Source organism: Melanotaenia boesemani, chromosome 23 (genome assembly GCF_017639745.1).
Source record: "Melanotaenia boesemani isolate fMelBoe1 chromosome 23, fMelBoe1.pri, whole genome shotgun sequence".
In the NCBI taxonomy this organism is placed as follows: domain Eukaryota; kingdom Metazoa; phylum Chordata; class Actinopteri; order Atheriniformes; family Melanotaeniidae; genus Melanotaenia; species Melanotaenia boesemani.
Window position 1 is genome coordinate 1,970,180 of NC_055704.1, and position 22,157 is coordinate 1,992,336.

Consider the following 22,157-nt stretch of genomic DNA (forward strand, 5'->3'; position numbering starts at 1 on the left):
ATAATAAAGAAACTGAACCATACATTGTTGTTTTAAACGGAAAATACCTACCGAACTGAATTGAACCATCAAAAGAATTTCGACCTGTTGAGTTTACCGGCCGATACCACCACTACAGATTAGGAGGAGAAACTGCAACACCACATCAAAACAACATGTTTCCCTTACGCTTGAGCAAGCTCACCAGCATCAGCTACGCCATAACCAACCGCATACAGATGCTGTGCAAGTATAAATCTGCCTTAATAGTGTGTGCCTTGAGACCAGAGCGACACCCCACGGTGTCACCCACTACACATAGCAGTGATATCAGAGACCACAAATAAATGGCTAAACTTTAGCAGGTGGTGAAGAATGAAACTCCTCTGCAGTAGATTCTAGAGCACTCTGAAGTATTTTCTCTGAACGCAAATTATATGCAAATTATTTGAAACTGAAGCCCCGCCCCTCAAACCCGCCCCTTCCCGCACAAACAGTGGCATCATTTTAATAAAAACAAAAAAAAAAACGGACAGCATTAAGAAATCCTGTCAACAAGTAAAAACACTATCAGCATAAATAATTGTTTGAATTCCAAGTTATTAATATCTTAATATATATTTTAATATCAATACAACTTTTTAAAAATGTCAAACTTTTCCAGGTCCTATGCAAGTTTTTCAGAACTCATAATCCAACACCCAGGTTTTATGTTTTATTTGAAATTTTCATTTTTTTAAAGCCACATTTTATTTTCCACACCACATTGTCATTGTTATAACCCCATAGTTTGTGTAGAAGTCTGAGCAAAACCCACAAAGAACTAACCATCATTTTCTGCCTTTCATTCAGTTAGTATATGTTAAAATGAAATATTCGGACCAGGATCAAGGTGGTAACAAGACCAGGACGGTACCCGCACCAGGAACAGTATGGTACCAGGAGCGGTGTTACACCAAAAATCTGTGACCCATCAGAATCTGGGACCACAGGGGGGGGGACAGAAATGGTGACATCTGTATGCAAATGTACGCTATCGCCCCCTGTGGTCACAGATTCTAATGGGTCACAGGTTTGGTGTAACACCGGGTATAAACACGCGCACGTCACAGCGGCTCTCGGTCCGGTGTCTCGGTGTAAACAGGGAGGATGGCGGAGAACGGGAAGGATGAGCTGCTGGTTTCTGATGAAGAACCGGAGCCCCGAACACCGGATGGGACCTGGAACAACACGGTGATCAGCACTTTGTTTACTCCGTGTTTACAAGCAGGTTAATGGCAGGACATCACGGTTAGCTTCAGCTGGCTAACACCACAGCTAGCTAGCTGTACGGAGACGTTAGAGTCCAGTTTGATTCAGGTTGACGGCTGACACGAAACAAAGATGTCAGGAAGAAGGTAGAAGCAGCGAATAAACCAGGACTGATGTGTTTTATGGGGCAGGTTCAGGAGGACTCGGAGCTCCTGAGGAGGATGGAGATCTGTGTTGCTGAGGCTGAGAAGAGGAGCGGAAAAAACTCAGTCAGCATGCAGGAGACTTTCACGGTGTACCTGATCGAGACCAGGTGAGGGGTCCTGAGCCAGTTAACCAGGTAGATGGTCCATGACGTGTCTCTTACTTGCTCCATCTGTTCAGGCTGATGGATGTAGGGGGGGAAGGTCGTCTGCCTCCCCCAGACTCTCTGTGGAGGAGATACAGCGAGTTTGAGCTGCTGAGGAACTACCTCATAGTTACCTATCCATTCATCGTTGTTCCTCCTCTACCTGAGAAGAGGGTGAGTTTTTTTCTGTTCCTGTCTGGAACCATGCAGCATATTTATTACTTTATGTTTATGTCCTTCATCAACATAGTGGCGGGTCTGGAAAATTTTATGGGGGTTCTTCAGTGAAAAAATCCCCATATATGTAAATATAAAACACTTTAACTGTTATTGTTTTTAAGAAAACAAACAAACAAACTGCATTTAGGCTTGAAAATAAGGTTCCTCACAGTGAGTACAGAATACAGAAAAAGAACTTAAATTACAAATTGGATATCAGCTATCTCTTTTAGGAGAGCTGAAGATGAAGATGTGCAGTAAAACATGTATAAACATACGGATCTCCTGCTTCTGTTGCTCGGTACTGAGGACAACTAGGCTGCTCTGATTGTCTTTAGAGGGACAATTATAATGATACAATACAGTTTCGCAGTGTTTCTCTGTTATAGGATTTACAGCACATCATACTTTATCATAATTACTGATCAAATAAATAGACTAAAGCTTCACATATGTCCTTAAAACCTTCAGCATCTCTGCTGTCACTGAAAACATCTTGTTTTATTGTTGGACATCTCTTAGTGACTTCTTTAACTGAAATGTTCTTTTCATTGTGGCAACAAGCATCAAGATCGGAACATTTTTACACAGAACCATAAGAAACCTTTGACAATATGAAACCATAAATGACAGCAGCAGCCTCCTTCTTACCAAAAGCCTGCTGGTAATCTGACAGTGAGGATGACGCCTGGTTTAGTTGTTCAGCCTCGTTGCTGCTGTCACTGAAGCTTCTCTGAAACAGAGACTCTCCGAACTTTTCTTTTGTAAATGTTTGATAAACTGCTCTTGTGTTTACTGGAATTAAAACTAACTGAGCGGGGAAATATGCTCCTACAAACCACAATGTGAAGTGAGAGAAGTGACTTCACCGTGAGAACCTGACAGATTATCACCATCATGTCTGTGATGCACCACCGTGGATCAAGAGGCAGATGGCGTTTGATTCAGGGCTGTATCTAAGTTTTTGAGGGGCACAAGATTAAATTTAAAATGATCATCTTATTGTGAATCCATCTGGACTCACAAGTGATGTGTTTTTACAAGCATAATTTAAGGTGGGGGCTCAAAATAATGGGGATAGTTGCTCGTATTTGCCCCTCTGTAGATCCGCCCCTGCATCCATTGTTATCTGTGGGGGCAGGAGCCCACCCAGTACACAGGACAGGTCCACCCTGGAAAGGTTATTATGTGGTAATGGTCCTAAATCAGATCCATATCTGATGTCTTTCAAAGTGACCTCAGTCTGAACGGTCATGTCACTTTTCATGTGAATTTACATCATTGGATTGAGACAGATGTCCCAGTTCTGCACAGGAGGAGGCGGGATGCAGCAAGATAAAAATGTTAACAGAGGAGGAAATTATATTATCATTTTTTCCAGTTCTGATTTCAGATGAAAACGCTGACATGTGTAGCATGATATTTACCTCCGTAAACACAGCGTGCTGCGTGAGCCGCTGCGGCTTCGTCAGGCTGTAGACTGTTCTCACCGGCGTTTCAATTATAATGTCAACAGCCACTTGAAACACAATGGATCTCTGCAAAAAAGCAGAAATTGAGCATTAAGACCTGCTGAATGAACGTAGCCGAAGGGAGAACCTGGACACAGACGTGTCTTCCTGGAGTCTCTAACCGCTGTGATGCTGTATTATTGCTTGGAAGTCGTTTTCCTCCTGACACATCACCAACAGTGTTTTATTACTAAACCAAATATGTGTTTCTTTTTTATACTTTTTAACATTTTGCAGTGCATTTATAGTCGTTTAAAAACTCAACATATCTGGAATCCTAAGTTCTGGAGATCAACAATGAAGTTTGACAGAACCTGAGCATCCGAATGAAATGCACTTTGCTCCACATCCACAAACCAGTTGAAAGAAGCTGAATGATTGGAGTAATTCCAACTTAAAATGAAAGAGTTGAACAAACTTAATAACTAAACTTGGACAAAGTTAATTCAGTCACTTATTACCAATTAAAACAAATCATTTACGTTGGTTCAACCTTTCTTTATTTCAGTGCAGAGGTGGTTCAAACAACTTGGGGTTACAAAGAAAACTGGTTAAGTAGGTTTTAGTAAAAACTAATGGTCATCTATGTTAATATAACGTAACCTGTTGAGCTTAAGCATGTGTAAAAACTAACGTGGTTTAGGGGAACGGTTCACATGCAAATATCTAGTAAATTCAACGAATCCAGCGAACAGTACAGATAAGAAACGTTTACCCATGTTTGTTTCCAGCAGTTTGCCTGTATGATGTGAAAATCATCAAGTATGAATTGAAAAACAGTTTCATCATCTGATTCAACCACTTTAACATTTTTAAAGATGATGACTACATATAAAGAAATTCAGCATCTACCCAACCCCATCATCTTCTGTTCTATACCGCACATCAGCATCTAGCGCTGAAAACTATTTAATCCCAGATAAGAACAAGCTCCACGAAGGTAGACCTGGTTTCAGATTCCTCTACATAGACTGCTCATGCTTCGTCTCAACAATAGAAAAGGTGTAACGGTGTACTCAACAGTGGAGGAAAACATTCTGTTTGCCTTCCTGCAGGCAGAGTTTGTTTGGCACAAGCTATCGGCAGACAACATGGACCCGGACTTTGTGGAGCGCCGCAGGATTGGCCTGGAGAACTTCCTGCTTCGAGTGGCTTCTCATCCCATTCTGTCAAACGACAAGATCCTGCAACACTTCCTCACCGAGGTACGTTACAGTCTGGATCTATCCCACGATCAGCTGAAAACCCTGTTAACTGGTCAGATCTTTTATTTAAAAAGGATCTTCAGGTTCTTCAATGACCAACTTCACTGTGTTTAGAAAATATGTACAAACTTTAAATTTAAAGTTACTGAAACATTCAAAATAAGTTGGAGAAAAGCAAAGATTTTACAAACATTTTGGAAGTTTCTTCACTTAGGAGAATAACTGGTGAGGGTGTCAGGGTTGGGTATAAAAGAAACATCCACCAAAGGCTCAGTATTTCCAAGCAGGGATGAGTCGTGGTTCACCACTTTGATTTAAACTTGGTCACAGAATCATTAGTGAATTAGAATAGAATATTTCTGATGGAAAGATTTGAAAGAACTTTTAATTTTTCAACATCTACAACTTAAATATTAAGAAATGAGTCAGTTTGGGAAAATCTCAGAGTGTAAACAGAAACCACTGTTGGATTCTTCAGGTAGCTCTGCAACAGAAACCGTCCAGCTGTGATTGTTTCAAAGTGGATGTTGAGCATATAAATGATGCTCATAACTTTATTGCATCATCCAGAATTAACAATGAATTTGCTGCTTCTGAAGATGTGCCTTTTTCATTGTCTATAAACATGGCACAATGTGCCATCGCTTGTGCCCATGAGCAATGACACGCATGTAGGGAAAATTAAGTGGTCCATCGTAGCTCAAGAGGATATTTGTAGATATTCTATTCAGACTGAGACCATGTTGGAAAGGATTGAGTTGCCCAAAAGTGCAGTAGCTTGTAAAAATATTAATTGCAAGAATCTGAAACATAAGGGCTGACTGACTAGCAAGGAAATTACAAAGCAAGAGCCCCAGTCTGCACTCAGTTTTAATAGTGTGTGTACTGTAAAAGTAATTAATAGTTATAATAGTTAATAGTTATATTTAATGAGCATGACTCGACTGTTCTGTTAAAACTTTCTTTCACTATTAAATTACACTCAGCGTTTACATTTTAAACAGGACAAAGGGACCAACGACCTGAGTAACAGTCTGGACAACTTCGGGCTGACTCAGCATTTAACAGAGTCCACACACATTAAAGGACACACACTAGATTTACTGATTTTTTCCAAGGTTACTATGTGTGATGCGGGCCTGTCTGATCATTACTGTGTTTTCTTTGAGAGTACAATTCCTGTTCGCACAAAAGTTTTAATGGAGGTGATCACAAAACGGTGTATAACTGAAAACACCTGCCCTGTCAGGAGCTTCAGCCAGTGAGCTTGTCTCTAGTTTTAATAATAAAATGCTGAATATTATGGATGCTGTTGCTCCTATTAAGGTGAAGGTTGTCTCTGGAAGGAAAAAGTCTCCATGGAGAAATTCCACATTGGTGAAAAATGGAAAAAGAGAGTTGAAAAGCCAAGCGCAGATAGAGAAATACAAATCTACAGGTTCATTGTGACATGTATGAAGAGAAACTTCACTCTTGGGTATAATTTACAACTGAGGAATGCAAGGAAGTCCTATTTCTCTGACATTATTAGCAAAAACTATCACAGTGCTCGGGCCTTATTCCCAGTGTAAACAGCCGGATCTGACCCATGTAAACAACCAGATCTTAGGAAATATTTAAATATTTTTTACAATTTTAGATACATTTAACATGATATTTTAAAGGAAATACATATTTTTATTTTATCATGTGTTGTCTTAAATGAAAGATTTTGTGTGGTTCTTGCATTTATCGAGTAGAAGGAAATATTTTTAGCTAGTTTATCTGGCCACGCCCACTGAATGTCTGACCCCGCCCACTGTCCAGCTCCACCCCGTTCTGCGATCTGCAGCTGGGTGTTATCTCATCCAGGATGCAGCATCAATACTTTGCTGTGTCTCCCGACGCAGTGTGGAGCGCATGGAGGAGATACCAGTAGACAGGCCAGTATACCAGGAGACGTGGAAGGGGCTGTAGGAGGACAACAGCCCAGTGTCAGGACCGCTATCCGGAGCTCTGCCAGAGTTCTACCTCCAGCCGCCATTAATTTTCATGTTTCTGCTAAAACTGTCAGAAACAGACTCCATGAGGCTGGTATGAGGACCCCAGCCCAACACCATGTAGCCCGATTGGAATTTGCCAGAGAACTCCAGGATTGGCAAACTGTCCGTTGGCTCCATGTGATCTTCACAGATGAGAGCGTGACAGGCGTGAGACAGTCTGGAGATGCTCTGGAGAGCGTTCTGTGGTCAGCAACATCCTCCAGCAGGACCAGTTTGGAAGTGGGTCAGTGATGGTCTGGGGAGGCAGATTCTTGGAGGGGCACACAGACCTCCATGTGCTAGCCAGAGGTTCCCTGACTGCATTAGGTACCAGGATGAGATCCTCAGATATGTCTGACCATATGCTGCTGCAGTAAGACCTGGTTCCCTTTGATGCAGGACAGTGTTCGGCCTCATGTGGCTGTAGTGAGTCAGCAGTTCCTTCATGACGAAGGCATCGATGCTATGGACTGGCTCGCCCGCTCACCAGCCCTGAATCCAGTCCAGCACCTCTGGAACATCATGTCTTGTTATATCCACTGCTGTCCAGGGATTGACTAATGTGCTGATCCAGGTCTGGAAGAAGATCCCTCAGGAGAACATCTTTGGTCTCATCAGGAGCCCGGGTGTTGTAGAGAGTTCATACAGGCAGGTGGAGGCCATGTCCACTATTGAACCTCATTCAGATTGGTCTGGAGGAAGTTGGGTCAGCCTGTGGTCTGATCTTCTACTTTTATTTTGAGTCTAAATCCAGACCTCCTTGGGTTCATGGGTTTGAATTCCATTGATCATTCTTATGTTATTTGGTTTCAGGACATTCCCACTAACTTCCTGTCTGTGTTTCAGGACCACGGCTGGAAGGAGGCCGTATATGAGACGGGATTTCAGGCAAAGGTATTGGACGTTTGTTTTTTCTGATGATTTTATGTTTATATATTGATTTATGTTGGCTTGAAGATTCAGGAAGCTTCCTGTGATTCCCTCTCCAGGCAGATTCCAGACTCAGAGCTTTAAGTGCCACCTTCAGGGTGAGAAGTCCACATAAGTAAGTTAGTGTTGACTTTCCATCATCAGTTGTGGTTGAAAGTCTGTCAGAAGACACAGACACTGATGTCAGGAAATGATGAGTTGTTTTAGAGTTAATAATTCAATCTATTCTAATATTAAAGAAATGCAATAGGTTACTCTGATCTCTGGATAAATAAATGAAATATTTTTTCTAATTAATTCTCCAAAATCCATAAAAAAGCATCATCCCGAGGATCTGAAAACTCTGAAATGTCTCAGATTTAATTTTTGATCATTGATGTTTAAAATCTTCTCTATAATTTGCAGATGTTTCATGGAGATGAAACACTACAGTGATGATCTTCAGTCTCACACATCTCAGCTGCTCCGAACACGAGCTGTAAGTTCCTCACGCGTGTTTACCTGCAGTCTGGGCAAAGTCCCTTTATCATTTAAATGATTACATTTAGAGAAAACCTGTTCTTGTGTTGGTTCACTTCTTGTTGCAGAATCGTTATCTAACACAAATTCAGACATGCTTTTCTCCTCAGTAGGAAATGACACGAAGGCTGTCCTATATTGTGTCCAACATTCTGTTCGACGTTCTGTCTGATGTTCTGTCCAATATTCTGTTCGACGTTCTGTCTGATGTTCTGTCCAATATTCTGTTCGACGTTCTGTCCAATATTCTGTCTGATGTTCTGTCTGATGTTCTGTCTGATGTTCTGTCCAATATTCTGTTCGACGTTCTGTCTGATGTTCTGTCCAATATTCTGTTCGACGTTCTGTCCGATGTTCTGTCTGATGTTCTGTCCGATATTCTGTTCGACGTTCTGTCCGATGTTCTGTCCAATATTCTGTTTGTTGTTCTGGCTGATGTTCTGTCTGACGTTTTGTCTGATGTTCTGTCCAACATTCTGTCCAACGTTCTGTCTGATGTTCTGTCTGATGTTCTGTCCAACATTCTGTCCAACGTTCTGTCTGATGTTCTGTCCAATATTCTGTTCGACGTTCTGTCCAATATTCTGTTCGACGTTCTGTCTGATGTTCTGTCTGATGTTCTGTCTGATGTTCTGTCCAACATTCTGTTCGACGTTCTGTCTGATATTTTGTTCGACGTTCTGTCTGATGTTCTGTCCAACATTCTGTTCGACGTTCTGTCCGATGTTCTGTCCAATATTCTGTTGGACGTTCTGTCTGATGTTCTGTCCAACATTCTGTTCGACGTTCTGTCCGATGTTCTGTCCAATATTCTGTTAGACGTTCTGTCTGATGTTCTGTCCAATATTCTGTTCGACGTTCTGTCTGATTTTCTGTCCAATATTCTGTTCGACGTTCTGTCTGATGTTCTGTCCAACGTTCTGTTCGACGTTCTGTCTGATGTTCTGTCCAATATTCTGTTCGACGTTCTGTCTGATGTTCTGTCCAATATTCTGTTCGACGTTCTGTCTGATGTTCTGTCCAATATTCTGTTCGACGTTCTGTCTGATGTTCTGTCTGATGTTCTGTCCAATATTCTGTTCGACGTTCTGTCTGATGTTCTGTCCAACATTCTGTCTGATGTTCTGTCCAACATTCTGTCCAACGTTCTGTCTGATGTTCTGTCCAATATTCTGTTCGACGTTCTGTCCGATGTTCTGTCCAATATTCTGTTTGTTGTTCTGGCTGATGTTCTGTCTGACGTTTTGTCTGATGTTCTGTCTGATGTTCTGTCCAACATTCTGTCCAACGTTCTGTCTGATGTTCTGTCTGATGTTCTGTCCAACATTCTGTCCAACTTTCTGTCTGATGTTCTGTCTGATGTTCTGTCCAACATTCTGTCTGATGTTTTGTCCAATATTCTGTTCGACGTTCTGTCCGATGTTCTGTCCAATATTCTGTTCGACGTTCTGTCTGATGTTCTGTCCAATATTCTGTTTGACGTTCTGTCTGATGTTCTGTCCAATATTCTGTTTGTTGTTCTGGCTGATGTTCTGTCTGACGTTTTGTCTGATGTTCTGTCTGATGCTCTGTCCAACATTCTGTTCGACGTTCTGTCCAACGTTCTGTCTGATGTTCTGTCTGATGTTCTGTCCAACATTCTGTTCGACGTTCTGTCCAATATTCTGTTCGACGTTCTGTCTGATGTTCTGTCCAATATTCTGTTCGACGTTCTGTCTGATGTTCTGTCCAATATTCTGTTCGACGTTCTGTCTGATGTTCTGTCCAACATTCTGTCCAACGTTCTGTTCGACGTTCTGTCTGATGTTCTGTCCAATATTCTGTTCGACGTTCTGTCTGATGTTCTGTCCAACATTCTGTCCAACGTTCTGTTCGACGTTCTGTCTGATGTTCTGTCCAATATTCTGTTCGACGTTCTGTCTGATGTTCTGTCCAATATTCTGTTTGATCTTCTGTCCGATGTTCTGTCCAATATTCTGTTTGTTGTTCTGGCTGATGTTCTGTCTGACGTTTTGTCTGATGTTCTGTCTGATGCTCTGTCCAAAATTCTGTTCGACGTTGTGTCTGATGTTCTGTCCAATATTCTGTTCGACGTTCTGTCCGACGTTCTGTCCAATATTCTGTTCGACGTTCTGTCTGATGTTCTGTCTGATGTTCTGTCTGATGTTCTGTCTAATGTTCTGTCCAATATTCTGTTCGACGTTCTGTCTGATGTTCTGTCCAATATTCTGTTCGACGTTCTGTCTGATGTTCTGTCTGATGTTCTGTCCAACATTCTGTTCGACGTTCTGTCTGATATTCTGTTCGACGTTCTGTCTGATGTTCTGTCTGATGTTCTGTCCAATATTCTGTTCGACGTTCTGTCTGATGTTCTGTCCAATATTCTGTTCGACGTTCTGTCTGATGTTCTGATGTTTTGTCTGATGTTCTGTCCGATCTTCTGTCCAACATTCTCTCCAATGTTCTCTCTGATGATCTGTGCAACGTTCTGTCCGACCTTCTGTCTAATGTTCTTTTCAACATTCTGTCTGATGTTCTGTCCAACGTTCTGTCTGATGTTCTGTCCTATAGACAGAACATTGGACAGAATAATGTTCTGTTCGATGTTCTGTCCAATATTCTGTCCAGAATTTTGTCCAACGTGTTGTCTGATGTTCTGTTCAACGTTCTGTCCGATGTTGTGTCCGATATTCTGTCCAACATTCTGTCCAATGTTCTGTCTGATGTTCTGTCCGATGTTGTGTCCGATATTCTGTCCAACATTCTGTCCAATGTTCTGTCTGATGTTTTGTCCGATGTTGTGTCCGATATTCTGTCCAACATTCTGTCCAATATTCTGTCTGATGTTTTGTCCGACGTTCTGTCCGATGTTGTGTCCGATATTCTGTCCAACATTCTGTCCAATGTTCTGTCTGATGTTTTGTCCGACGTTCTGTCCGATGTTGTGTCCAATATTCTGTCCAACATTCTGTCCAATGTTCTGTCTGATGTTTTGTCCGACGTTCTGTCCGATGCTCTGTCCAACCTCCTGTCTGATATTCTGTCCGACGTTCTGTCTGATGTCCTGTTCTGACTGTAAATTCTGGCACAGTGTAGGCACCTTCATTTTCTGACTGAAGAGTTTCTTTTCTTACGTTTTTACAGGTTTGGAGCTTTTTAAGCCTTTTCCTTCTTAAAAATCCACCAAATTTTGAAACTTTGTGAGGGAGGCTCTCTTCCTACTGTCTCAGGTGGAATTGTAAATGTTTATGCATGTACATTTAAGGACACTTCAAATTCTTTACCACATGTGGACATTTGGCATGAAGTCCAGCCTCCTGTCTGGTATTTCTGGGTGTGGGACAGATAGTTTGTTGAGGGCCATACCATGTGCCTTCCACATGTCAGAGGTGTTTACCACATGAAGTCTCATTGGGGGGGCTGTAACTCAGGAGGAAGAGCAGTTGTCTGCCAACTGGAAAGTTGATGGTTCAGTTCTCGTCCTTGTTGTCCTTGTTGCCTCCTGATGTGTTTACTTGGGTATGAATGTGTGTGCTAGTAGAAAGCACTTATAGAATATAGAAGCCTATGGATGAATGTGACATGTAGTGTAAAAGTGCCTTGAGTGGTCAGCGTGTGCTGTATGAGGACATCCATGTACAGTTTATGGAAGCTGCTCTCAGTGATGGCTGGCCTGTAATTTGTCCCATCATTGGAATTACCACTGAACTTTTAAAACTTCTTTGAAATAATTAATTGAGATCAGCTCGGCCATTCAGCTCATTTTCCAACTGACAGAAAACAGAATGACATCTCCCACAGCTGTTTGAGACAAACAGGGAACAGACAGTAATATCACAAAACGAAGGATGTAGATCTGAAGGTAAGCTCAAGCAACACAGTAAGCTCGGACACACTGTAGGAGGGCGAGTCGTAGCACCCCCATGTAGAGATAAGCAGTGAGAGACCTCCAGTGTCTTTTCAACGTTTTTATAAACCACTACAGACACAGTTATATTGATCAGTGTATTTCATAACTAATATTTATTTTTCATCACTAAATCTAATCTGTAAATGAATTTATTGATATTTGCACTCTTGCTACTCTCTAAAATGTAGAACACTGATAAGTTTGGTGTTTCTGTTGATCCCAAAAATAAGGCTATGATAAAATACAGTCGGTGGAATAATCAGGGCACATTATTGATCAATATTTGGGGTAAATGTTAATGTTTGAGCTGTCTCCCGCCAGAGGCCATTTAAACCAACTGATTGCTGTTTGGATCTTTTTAGAGCTACATCAACCATGTGATCGCATGTCCGCGAGTTCAACGTATCGTAACTTTAAAGGCACTGCAGTGGATAAGTTTTTGGTCCTGGCCAGTCAGTGAGCTGGATCTCATAATGTAATTGTGTAAATTACAGAAGAGAACAAGCTGATAAAGCAATTAAAGCATTTAATGATGATTTAAAGTTACAAGACTGGAAAATTTTGTGTGAGAAACTGAGACAGAAAAAGCTTAAAATAACTTTATAGAAATATTTACTTGTCTATATAATAAGCACTGTCCCATCAGATTATTCACTAAATCAAAAAGATATTGTCCTTGGATTGTTCCTTAAATTGAAAACTAAAGAAGCTGAGGACAGATATAAGATGTGTAAAAATAAGCTGACAACCACAGTAAGAACGGCAAAGAAATTATATTACAGAAAAATTTTATTTAATAATAAATCCAATACAAAAAACATACAAATTATTAAATAGTATAATCAAGCAAGAATCTAAAATACCATGATTAGATCGTTTTGTTGACTCCGATAGTGAAAATCATCACATGAATAAGAACATTCAATAACTTCAATAAATATTTTGTTGCTCTGAATTAGTAGCAAAAATACCAAATCAAGAAATGGAGCCAGATTTTGTAAGGAACAATAGCATCTTTCTCTCTGCCGTCAGTGAGCGTGAAATATTAAATATTGTTTAAAAATTAAAACATAAATTTTCTACAGACTGTCTCTTAGTTGATATGGCACTGATAAAAAAGGTCATAAGTTATATCGTTACACCTCTAACTAACATCTGTAACCTGTCGCTTCAACGTGTTTTTTCCCAAGGAAAACAAACATTGCTAAGGTCATACCAGTGTAAAAAAACGGAAAGAAGCATGATTTCACAAACTACAGACCCATTTCACTTCTTCCCCAATTTTCTAAAATCCTTGAAAAAGTATTTGAATTTACAGTTTTACAGATTTATAGATTTAATTAATGATGCAGAAGAAATATCAAAAGCACTGGACAATAAAAATATGCCACACAAATTTTCATTGATCTTAGAAAGCTTTGACACCTTCAATCGTGAGATATTACTTAAAAAATTAGAATGATATGGAGTACAGGGCATGGCTGGTAAATGGGGAAATGGTTACTGAAGCGACAGAGTACAATATGTTAAACTGGGACAGCTCTCTTCCACATGTCTTGACATTGCTCGTGGTGTTCCCCAGGGGTCAGTATCGGGCCCTAAATTTAATTTGTATATTAATGATTTCTTTAGTGTTTCTCAATTAGTTAAATGCATGTTGTTTGCTGATGACACAAATGTATTCTATAGCCATGACAGTTTTGACTCATTATCACAGTAAATGAACTATGTAAAATAAAAAAGTCTTGTTTTGTGGAGTTTTTGTAAAGCCCTTGTGGCTTCTCCTTTAGTTATTTTAGTTAGTCTGGGAGTCTGGATAGAGAGTGTTATTGCTGTATATTGAGTTTTGTATTTATTTGTTCAGTGTTTGGACACATAGTTGCTGGTGCAGCTTTGTATATATCTCTCGCTCTAAAGGCCAGCTTTGTGTGTTGTTCTTTTTGACTGGCTGTTTTGCTTTGTTGTTTTCGTTCTGTTAAGCAGCATCGCTAACCCCAACTCCCTTCAGCTTTTCAGCTTTGGTTGTTTGTACTACATCCCTTGTCGGGACTGTAAACCTATATTGTTTAACTCTTAAAATCTTGCTCCAGTTCCATCTAACCATCTGTTTACCATCCTTAGGATTGATTTTCACTTTTACGTACCCTTGTGGTATTCCCATTACAATTGTTACTAAATGAAACCATTGTTACCTGTGGTAATATCAGTGTGTAAATATGAGTATGTGTCGTTTTACATGTGCATATATAACACTGTTTGTTGATGAGGTTTTCTGAGATGACTGAATAAGGAAGCAGCTCTTTGTTCTTTGTGAATGTATTATTTTCTTTTACAAATTGGGGTGGGTTTCAGTAAATTTTACTTCTCCCCACTCTGTTTTGAGAATCAGTGTATAATCCTTATTTTGTATAGCCTGATTTAAGTCTATTAGACTTAACTGTAGACTTAATTTCTGTTTGTTTTGTTCTTGAAATACTATCTATGCTTGAAATAAAAATTTAATTAAATTAGATATTCTTTTTCTTTCATCTTGATGAGTGGTTATTTTGGGGTATATTGGCCCATAATGAGCTGCATGATGTTTTCCTGGTGGTTTGGTCCAAGTTAGATGTGAAACAAACCAAAGGAAAGTGAGAAATTTCTCTTAATCCACTACCCAGTTGAAGTCCCCTGTCTATCCTGGTGGAAATGAACTGTAAGAGTCTGTTTGGTTTGCATGAAAGCTCAGCAGCGTTTGGAACAATGTCACGTCAGTTCCTTCAAATCTGCAGATATTGGGACTATTTATTTCAGTGTAGGTGGGGTTGTACAGGCTAATATTGCACTAAAGGTAATTTTTTTTATTTTGTGCAGCCCTAATTGAAACAATAACAAATATGAACGATTTCTTTCTTCCACAGAGGGTTGCTGATCGACTGTATGCTATCTACAAGGTCCATGGGAACTATGGAAGAGTCTTCAGGTCCAAATATAATCAAACACAATAATATTTGATCTAAAAATGGACTTTACTCTTTTTACAGAATATAGATAGTGTTTTAGAAACATTTAGAAATTAAACCAGACTTGAACAGTGTAAAATGGAGGTGTGTCTGTTCGCTGCAGCGAGTGGAGCGCCATCGAGAAGGAGATGGGAGACGGACTGCAGAGTGCAGGTCATCACATGGATGCGTACGTATCTCTACAGTCACTACTTTCTCATAAAGCCATCTCTTTAACACAGAAAATCTCTGTGATGAATACTTTTTTTTTTAACTTCCTGTACACCTGCAGATATGCTGCTTCAATAGACGATATCTTAGAAGAAGAAGAACATTATGCAGACCAGCTGAAGGAATATCTGTTTTATGCTGAAGCGCTGAGGTGAGAAATCATCTTTACAATAAAAGCTGCTGCGTTTGTCAGTTCAGAAGCTTTTCTGGGTGTAAGCGGTTCCTTTCTTTTCTAAAATGTAGCTGCCGTGAAATGATCTGTAAATTACGGAAGCGTGGAGCTGTCACCCAAACAAAAAATAATTAAAAAAAAAAGTTATGATTTGTTGCATTTTTTCTGTGACTGGATAAAGTCTGACAAACATTACAAACGCTGAATGCTGTTTAGAACAGAGTAACTCCATGAACACCAAGCCTGGGACAGACTTTATTTGTAATATTACTTTAACACCATTTTTTGTTTGCAGTGGAAATATTCATGATGATTCATTATAATGCAGCTTAAACTTAGAAAACTAGTGACTGTTCTAATAGACTAGATAAGCTGGATTCTGTTCTTTGACTGATGTTAGATTTGGCTCACAAAATGTCATTTTATGACTGAGATAAACACTGATGCTCAGCTGTGCTCGCTTTCTTGGCAGGGCGGTATGCAGGAAACATGAGCTGACCAAGTTTGAGTTTGAGATGGCCTCCCAGGACCTGATCTCCAAGAAGCAGCAGCGTGAGGAACTGGCTACAGGGGTACACTGATGTTCTCCTTTAACTCCTGCTTCTCTAAAAGTCTTTCCCACATCATCTTCACCAAGTCTCAGTAGGATTTTTCAGGCTTAATTGACCTGACATCTAGTGGTAAAGATGGGTAAATTATAGTAGTGAATGGATGGTTGCTGTCAGTGGCCAAAATTCTTCCAGACATAAACATGTTTTCATCTGTGAGTGGATCCTGTGGCCTCAGGTGCAGCGATGTCCTGCAGGTAAGTACACTGCTAAAAGAAAAAAAAACAGAAGATCTTGATAATTGAAATATACAGTTGAAAATCTTTTTTGTTGAACCAAATAACATAAGAATGATCAGTGGAATTCAAACCCATGAACCCATGGAGGTCTGGATTTAGACTCAAAATAAAAGTAGAAGATCAGACCACAGGCTGACCCAACTTCCTCCAGACCAATCTGAATGAGGTTCAATAGTGGACATGGCCTCCACCTGCCTGTATGAACTCTCTACAACACCCGGGCTCCTGATGAGACCAAAGATGTTCTCCTGAGGGATCTTCTTCCAGACCTGGATCAGCACATTAGTCAATCCCTGGACAGCAGTGGATATAACAAGACATGATGTTCCAGAGGTGCTGGACTGGATTCAGGGCTGGTGAGCGGGCGAGCCAGTCCATAGCATCGATGCCTTCGTCATGAAGGAACTGCTGACTCACTACAGCCACATGAGGCCGAACACTGTCCTGCATCAAAGGGAACCAGGTCTTACTGCAGCAGCATATGGTCAGACATATCTGAGGATCTCATCCTGGTACCTAATGCAGTCAGGGAACCTCTGGCTAGCACATGGAGGTCTGTGTGCCCCTCCAAGAATCTGCCTCCCCAGACCATCACTGACCCACTTCCAAACTGGTCCTGCTGGAGGATGTTGCTGACCACAGAACGTTCTCCAGAGCATCTCCAGACTGTCTCACGCCTGTCACGCTCTCATCTGTGAAGATCACATGGAGCCAACGGACAGTTTGCCAATCCTGGAGTTCTCTGGCAAATTCCAATCGGGCTACATGGTGTTGGGCTGGGGTCCTTCTGGACGCCTTCCTGGTAAGGTGTTCCGGGCATGTCCCACCGGAAGGAGGTCTTGGGGAAGACCCAGGGCACGCTGGATAGACTGCATCTCACGGCTGGCCTGGGAACACCTCGGGGTCCCCCCTGATGAGCTGGGAGAGGGAAGTCTGTGACCCGACTCCAGATAAGCGGCAGAAAATGGATGGATGGATGTGATGTATGATGTGATGTGTTTAGGATGTGCCGGTATGATCCATGAACAGCTAAACTATAAATGCAAAAAAAAAGAGACTACTAGCAATATAGCGATAGCTGATCACCAGCAGCTGTCATGATTCATAACAGGAAAAGGAGGAGGAGAAGGAGGCTGCCGCGGTGTGCTGACATGGAGACGACCAGAAGAGCAACGTTTGTACAAAAGTGTGTAAAGATTTTTTTTTTTTTTTTAATGCGGGAAAAGTGTGGGTGTTAAAGCATCCTCATCCCCCGTGAGTGTGACCCTCAAACCCATCCATAGAACCAACCACCATGTTGCCTGTAGACAACTCAATGTCTCCTCATCATTGACAGACGCTGTGCATGCGTCAAATGCGTTAAAAACTTTAACACAATAAATTACATAAATTAGTTACTGCCATAAACGCGGTATCTTTGACAGCCTTAGTTTTGAGTAATCTTAACTCTTCTGTGTTTTATTTATTTATTGTTTAAATCTATTTGCTATTTTATGACTGCTGATGCTATTGTGAAGCACTTTGGTCAACTGTTTTTAAATGTGCTAAATTTGACATTGACATTGCTAACCATGGAAAAACCACCGTTTATGTGGTCCAACCTACGGTTGGTATTAGACAGACAGGTCACCAACACAGAGACGTTAACCAGCTAATTCAGAAGATGAAGTAGCTGGATGTGTTAAAGAATAATCTCCAATATTTCTGTCAGTCTCAGTTGAATAAAACATCTCTGAACCTGTTTCCAGGTTTCAGTGTGTTTTCTTTCCTCTTTAACTTCTCAGATGGTACGGACTTTCTCCTTCAAAGGCATGACCAACAAACTGTTTGGACAAGACGCCCCTGAGCAGAGGCAGGCCAGGTTGAGCCTCCTGGAGGAGCTGATAGCTGAGAGCGAGGAGACGGTGAAGGAGAAAACAGTCGAGTGCGAGTAAGCTGCAGCTGTTTGAGTTTCTGTCTTTGGAAGGAGAAAAGTGCACCAATGAAATACATAAATACCGTTTTTAATAATTAAATCTGTCATTAATTTAGTAAAAGTGGAAATTAATACATGAACAAATTATTTAATATATTAATTTATTTAAAGTATATTTTAATTTAATGTTAAAACATGTATATATATTTTTAGCATATAATGCTGAGGAGATTCAGGAGGGAAAATCTTCCACATCAAAAACGCTCTGTGGCGTAGCTGCTTTGTGAATCTCGCTTTCCATCTTGCCAGTGAGCTGAGCTGTCAATCATTCTATTCAGGAGTCCTGTAAAAGAGGGTCCGTCGGGTAGCCTAACCTCAGATTGAGGAGCCTGGTACACACACAAGGATTTTTTTAATCTTATGAGATTTTTTTATCTGGTCGAGACCTCACACACGAAGATAAAAAATCAGGCATTTAACAGTTTTGATCATAACGTGTGGTGTGCTCCGATAAACTAATCACAGAACAACACACACATAACGATGCTGTCCTGCATCTACAATCTAGTCCTCCGAGCCGGACTTCTCACATGACCAAACGTGATCTAACAAAAACGTAGAAGAAGAACCATAGCAACAATCAGCAAAAGAAAGTAGAAGAAGAACCATAGCAACAACCAGCAAAAAAACGTAGATGAAGAACCATAGCAACAACCAGCAAAAAAACGTAGATGAAGAACCGTAGCAACAACTGGCAAAAAAAACGTAGATGAAGAACCATAGCAACAACTGGCAAAAAAAACGTAGATGAAGAACCATAGCAACAACCAGCAAAAAAAAAGTAGAAGAAGAACCATAGCAACAACCGGCAAAAAACATAGAAGAACCATAGCAACAACCGGCAAAAAAACGTAGATGAAGAACTATAGCAACAACCGGCAAAAAAAAGTAGAAGAAGAACCATAGCAACAACCGGCAAAAAACGTAGAAGAAGAACCATAGCAACAACCAGCAAAAAAACATAGATGAAGAACCATAGCAACAACCGGCAAAAAACGGAGAAGAAGAACCATAGCAACAACCGGCAAAAAAACGTAGATGAAGAACTATAGCAACAACCGGCAAAAAAAAGTAGAAGAAGAACCATAGCAACAACCGGCAAAAAACGTAGAAGAAGAACCATAGCAACAACCAGCAAAAAAACATAGATGAAAAACCATAGCAACAACCGGCAAAAAACATAGATGAAGAACCATAGCAACAACCGGCAAAAAAACATAGATGAAGAACCATAGCAACAACCGGCAAAAAAACGTAGATGAAGAACCATAGCAACAACCAGCAAAAAAAAAGTAGAAGAAGAACCATAGCAACAACCAGCAAAAAAAAAGTAGAAGAAGAACCATAGCAACAACCGGGAAAAAAACGTAGATGAAGAACCATAGCAACAACCGGCAAAAAAACGTAGATGAAGAACCATAGCAACAACCGGCAAAAAAACATAAAAGAACCATAGCAACAACCGGCAAAAAAACGTAGAAGAACCATAGCAACAACCAGCAAAAAAACGTAGAAGAAGAACCATAGCAACAACCGGCAAAAAACGTAGAAGAAGAACCACAGCAACAACCAGAAAACACAACTCATGGAAGAGCACATATAGGACGAAGGAATGATGGTGGTCTTGGGACTATTGTTAACAGAAAAAGCCAGAACTGAAAAAATAACAGACTGAAGAGGGCGTGGACATGGATTTTATTTACTTCCTTGATCCCCAGCCAGCTCGCTGTCTGATTGGCTACATTCTGTACCACGTCACCATCCACACAGTCACAATGCACGAGTCGTCGGCATTCCTCAGAAATCGGTTCTGAAATATTGAACGAGGTCGGGAAGAAGCAAAATCGGTACAAAACCAGCCAAAAATCGTAGGGTTATGTTATTGGAAATGAGGCCATGAAAAAATAAACTGTCTCTAAGTTTGTGAATCAATATTGGATTTTTTTTTAATTTGAATCGATTCAAAATGATAAATCGATGTTTCAAACCTAGCCCTACTAAACAGGAAGTTTCTCACAGCGACTTCCTTTGCCCTCAATGTTTTTTTTCGACTGTTATTAAATTAGTGACTTATTTAATGAATTATTCAATGCTGAATTTCTGCATGTCATTGGGTCACTTTTCTCCTTCTGTTTCTGTCTGCTGCTATTTTCTTGTATAATTTGATGGTCTCGTTCGCTGCAGAGAGCACGTCAAGAAGTCCAGGATGGACCTGCTGCGCTTCAAGTCTCAGAAAGACAAAGATCTGCGGGAAGCACTTATCAGCTACGCCGTCATGCAAATCAGCATGTGCAAGAAGGTCAGTGTGAAGAATTCAGCCGGTCGGGAGTCTCAGGACCATGCTAACGTTTTATTTCTGTCCTGACAGGGAATACAGGTATGGAGCAACGCCAGAGAGTGTTTCCTGAAGATGTGAAGCTGAAGCTTCGTTGTTGATCATGGACAATTTTTCTTAGGCAAAGGTCAAATAACAACCACAGCTTAACCATCAAAGGTTGGCAGCTACGGTGGTGAGAAATTAGAGGTTGTGGGAGGACCGAAGTTTTTTAAGTTTTAACCATTTCCCACTTTAATCTGGCCCCTCTGCAAGTTAAATTCATTTTCTGGTCATGGTTGTGTAAACAGCCTTTAACATCTTGGAGTGAGGACATCACATGTTGGATTATCAAGTAAAGCAGGATTTTTATTATTTATATCATAAATAAGATGTTAAATTTATGGACTATAGCTCACTGGTGTGGACAAGATGGCAGATATAGCTGCTGATGGCGTACAGTGTCACGTCTGACCCGTGTTAAATGGACTGATTTAGGACAGCTGAATGAAATATGATGCTCCTGAAAAGGAGGATGGATGGAAAATTGATATGGTTTATATCAGTCCTGTTATTTTAATTGACAATGAATATGAACTCATATTAAATGTCAATCTCTGTTCTGTAGATAAAGCTTCTATCACGTCATATTTAATTTAATTCAGCTTTAAATGGCTATGAAATGAGGACTTTTTTGTTTTAAGTAACTCTTATCTCCTCTCGCCTTATTTATTCGTACCTCTGGTTGGTGAACTGAATTTAAGCGGAAGAATAATAATTTAGCTTTTACTGAACCAGATAAGGTTTGTAAATCTGGAAATGAGTTTAAATAAATGAGATTATTTCTACTGGGATTGTGTGAGAAGGAGTTACTTATATTTAATTAAACTGTTTTGTGTTTAGTAAAATTTATTAATGTGCATTAAAATCTTTGCACTGTTTTTGCACATTTTTGACTGAACTTTATTTAATTCTGGTCTTCAGTTTTTTTCTATAATTATGGACTTTGTTTCAGATATTTTTATTTTTCCTGAACAAACATCAGCTGGAGGTTTTCTGTCAAGATTATTAGTAAATATCATTGAAAACGTGTACACAGACAGAAATGATGCAATAACCGTCCATTTTAACGTCAGGATGAAGGTTTTCCTGTCACTTTTTTTCACGTAGCCTGTTACTAGTTTTAACTTATTGAACACATAGATCAATTTCAAGACAGGGTTTAAATAAAAAAAAAATACTGAACACGGGCATAAAATCAACAACAACAAGAAAATAAATAAGGCACAAATACAAACATTACTAGACAAAAATTAATTGATCAGCTCCATGTGCATGCTAATTTATCGTAGGTGAACTCTATAGTACCAGAAAAGCAGAATATATATGTCTCAGTTTCTAATTTCCTTCACTTTTTACTTGGCATGCTGTCGTTTGTATTGGTACAGTTATAAATGACTACTTTTATGGTGAGTTAGCAAGTCACTGTTTTTTCTTTCATTGAAAAACTACCATGCATGTCTCAAAAGAAAAGTATAACAAAATCTTAATGTTTCCTAGAGATTGCTGGTGTTTATATATATATATATATATATATATAAAACGGGGCCACAGGAATTGCTTTGATTACTGACAAAAGCTGACAGTCTAAAGTTTTTGAAATCTGGGTAAGCTAAAATATCACCGTTATGAACAATGGCCCAAACTCCTTTGTCTTCCCAGTCTTTATAGTATAAGGATTTC

General features: G+C 40.1%; 1 protein-coding gene across 1 annotated transcript; it reads left to right on the plus strand.

Moving 5' to 3' along the window:
• The first annotated feature begins 1,026 nt into the window (after window positions 1-1,026).
• On the plus strand, window positions 1,027-21,355 carry LOC121634689 (sorting nexin-4-like). The gene is made up of 14 exons (XM_041977557.1): window positions 1,027-1,212; window positions 1,422-1,543; window positions 1,615-1,753; window positions 4,365-4,514; window positions 7,382-7,429; window positions 7,525-7,580; window positions 7,871-7,943; window positions 14,795-14,856; window positions 15,000-15,065; window positions 15,168-15,257; window positions 15,751-15,850; window positions 17,910-18,055; window positions 20,285-20,399; window positions 20,469-21,355. The coding sequence occupies exons 1-14, from the start codon at window positions 1,129-1,131 to the stop codon at window positions 20,514-20,516; spliced, it is 1,299 nt and encodes a 432-aa protein (XP_041833491.1). The 5' UTR covers window positions 1,027-1,128; the 3' UTR covers window positions 20,517-21,355.
• Window positions 21,356-22,157: the final 802 nt, after the last annotated feature.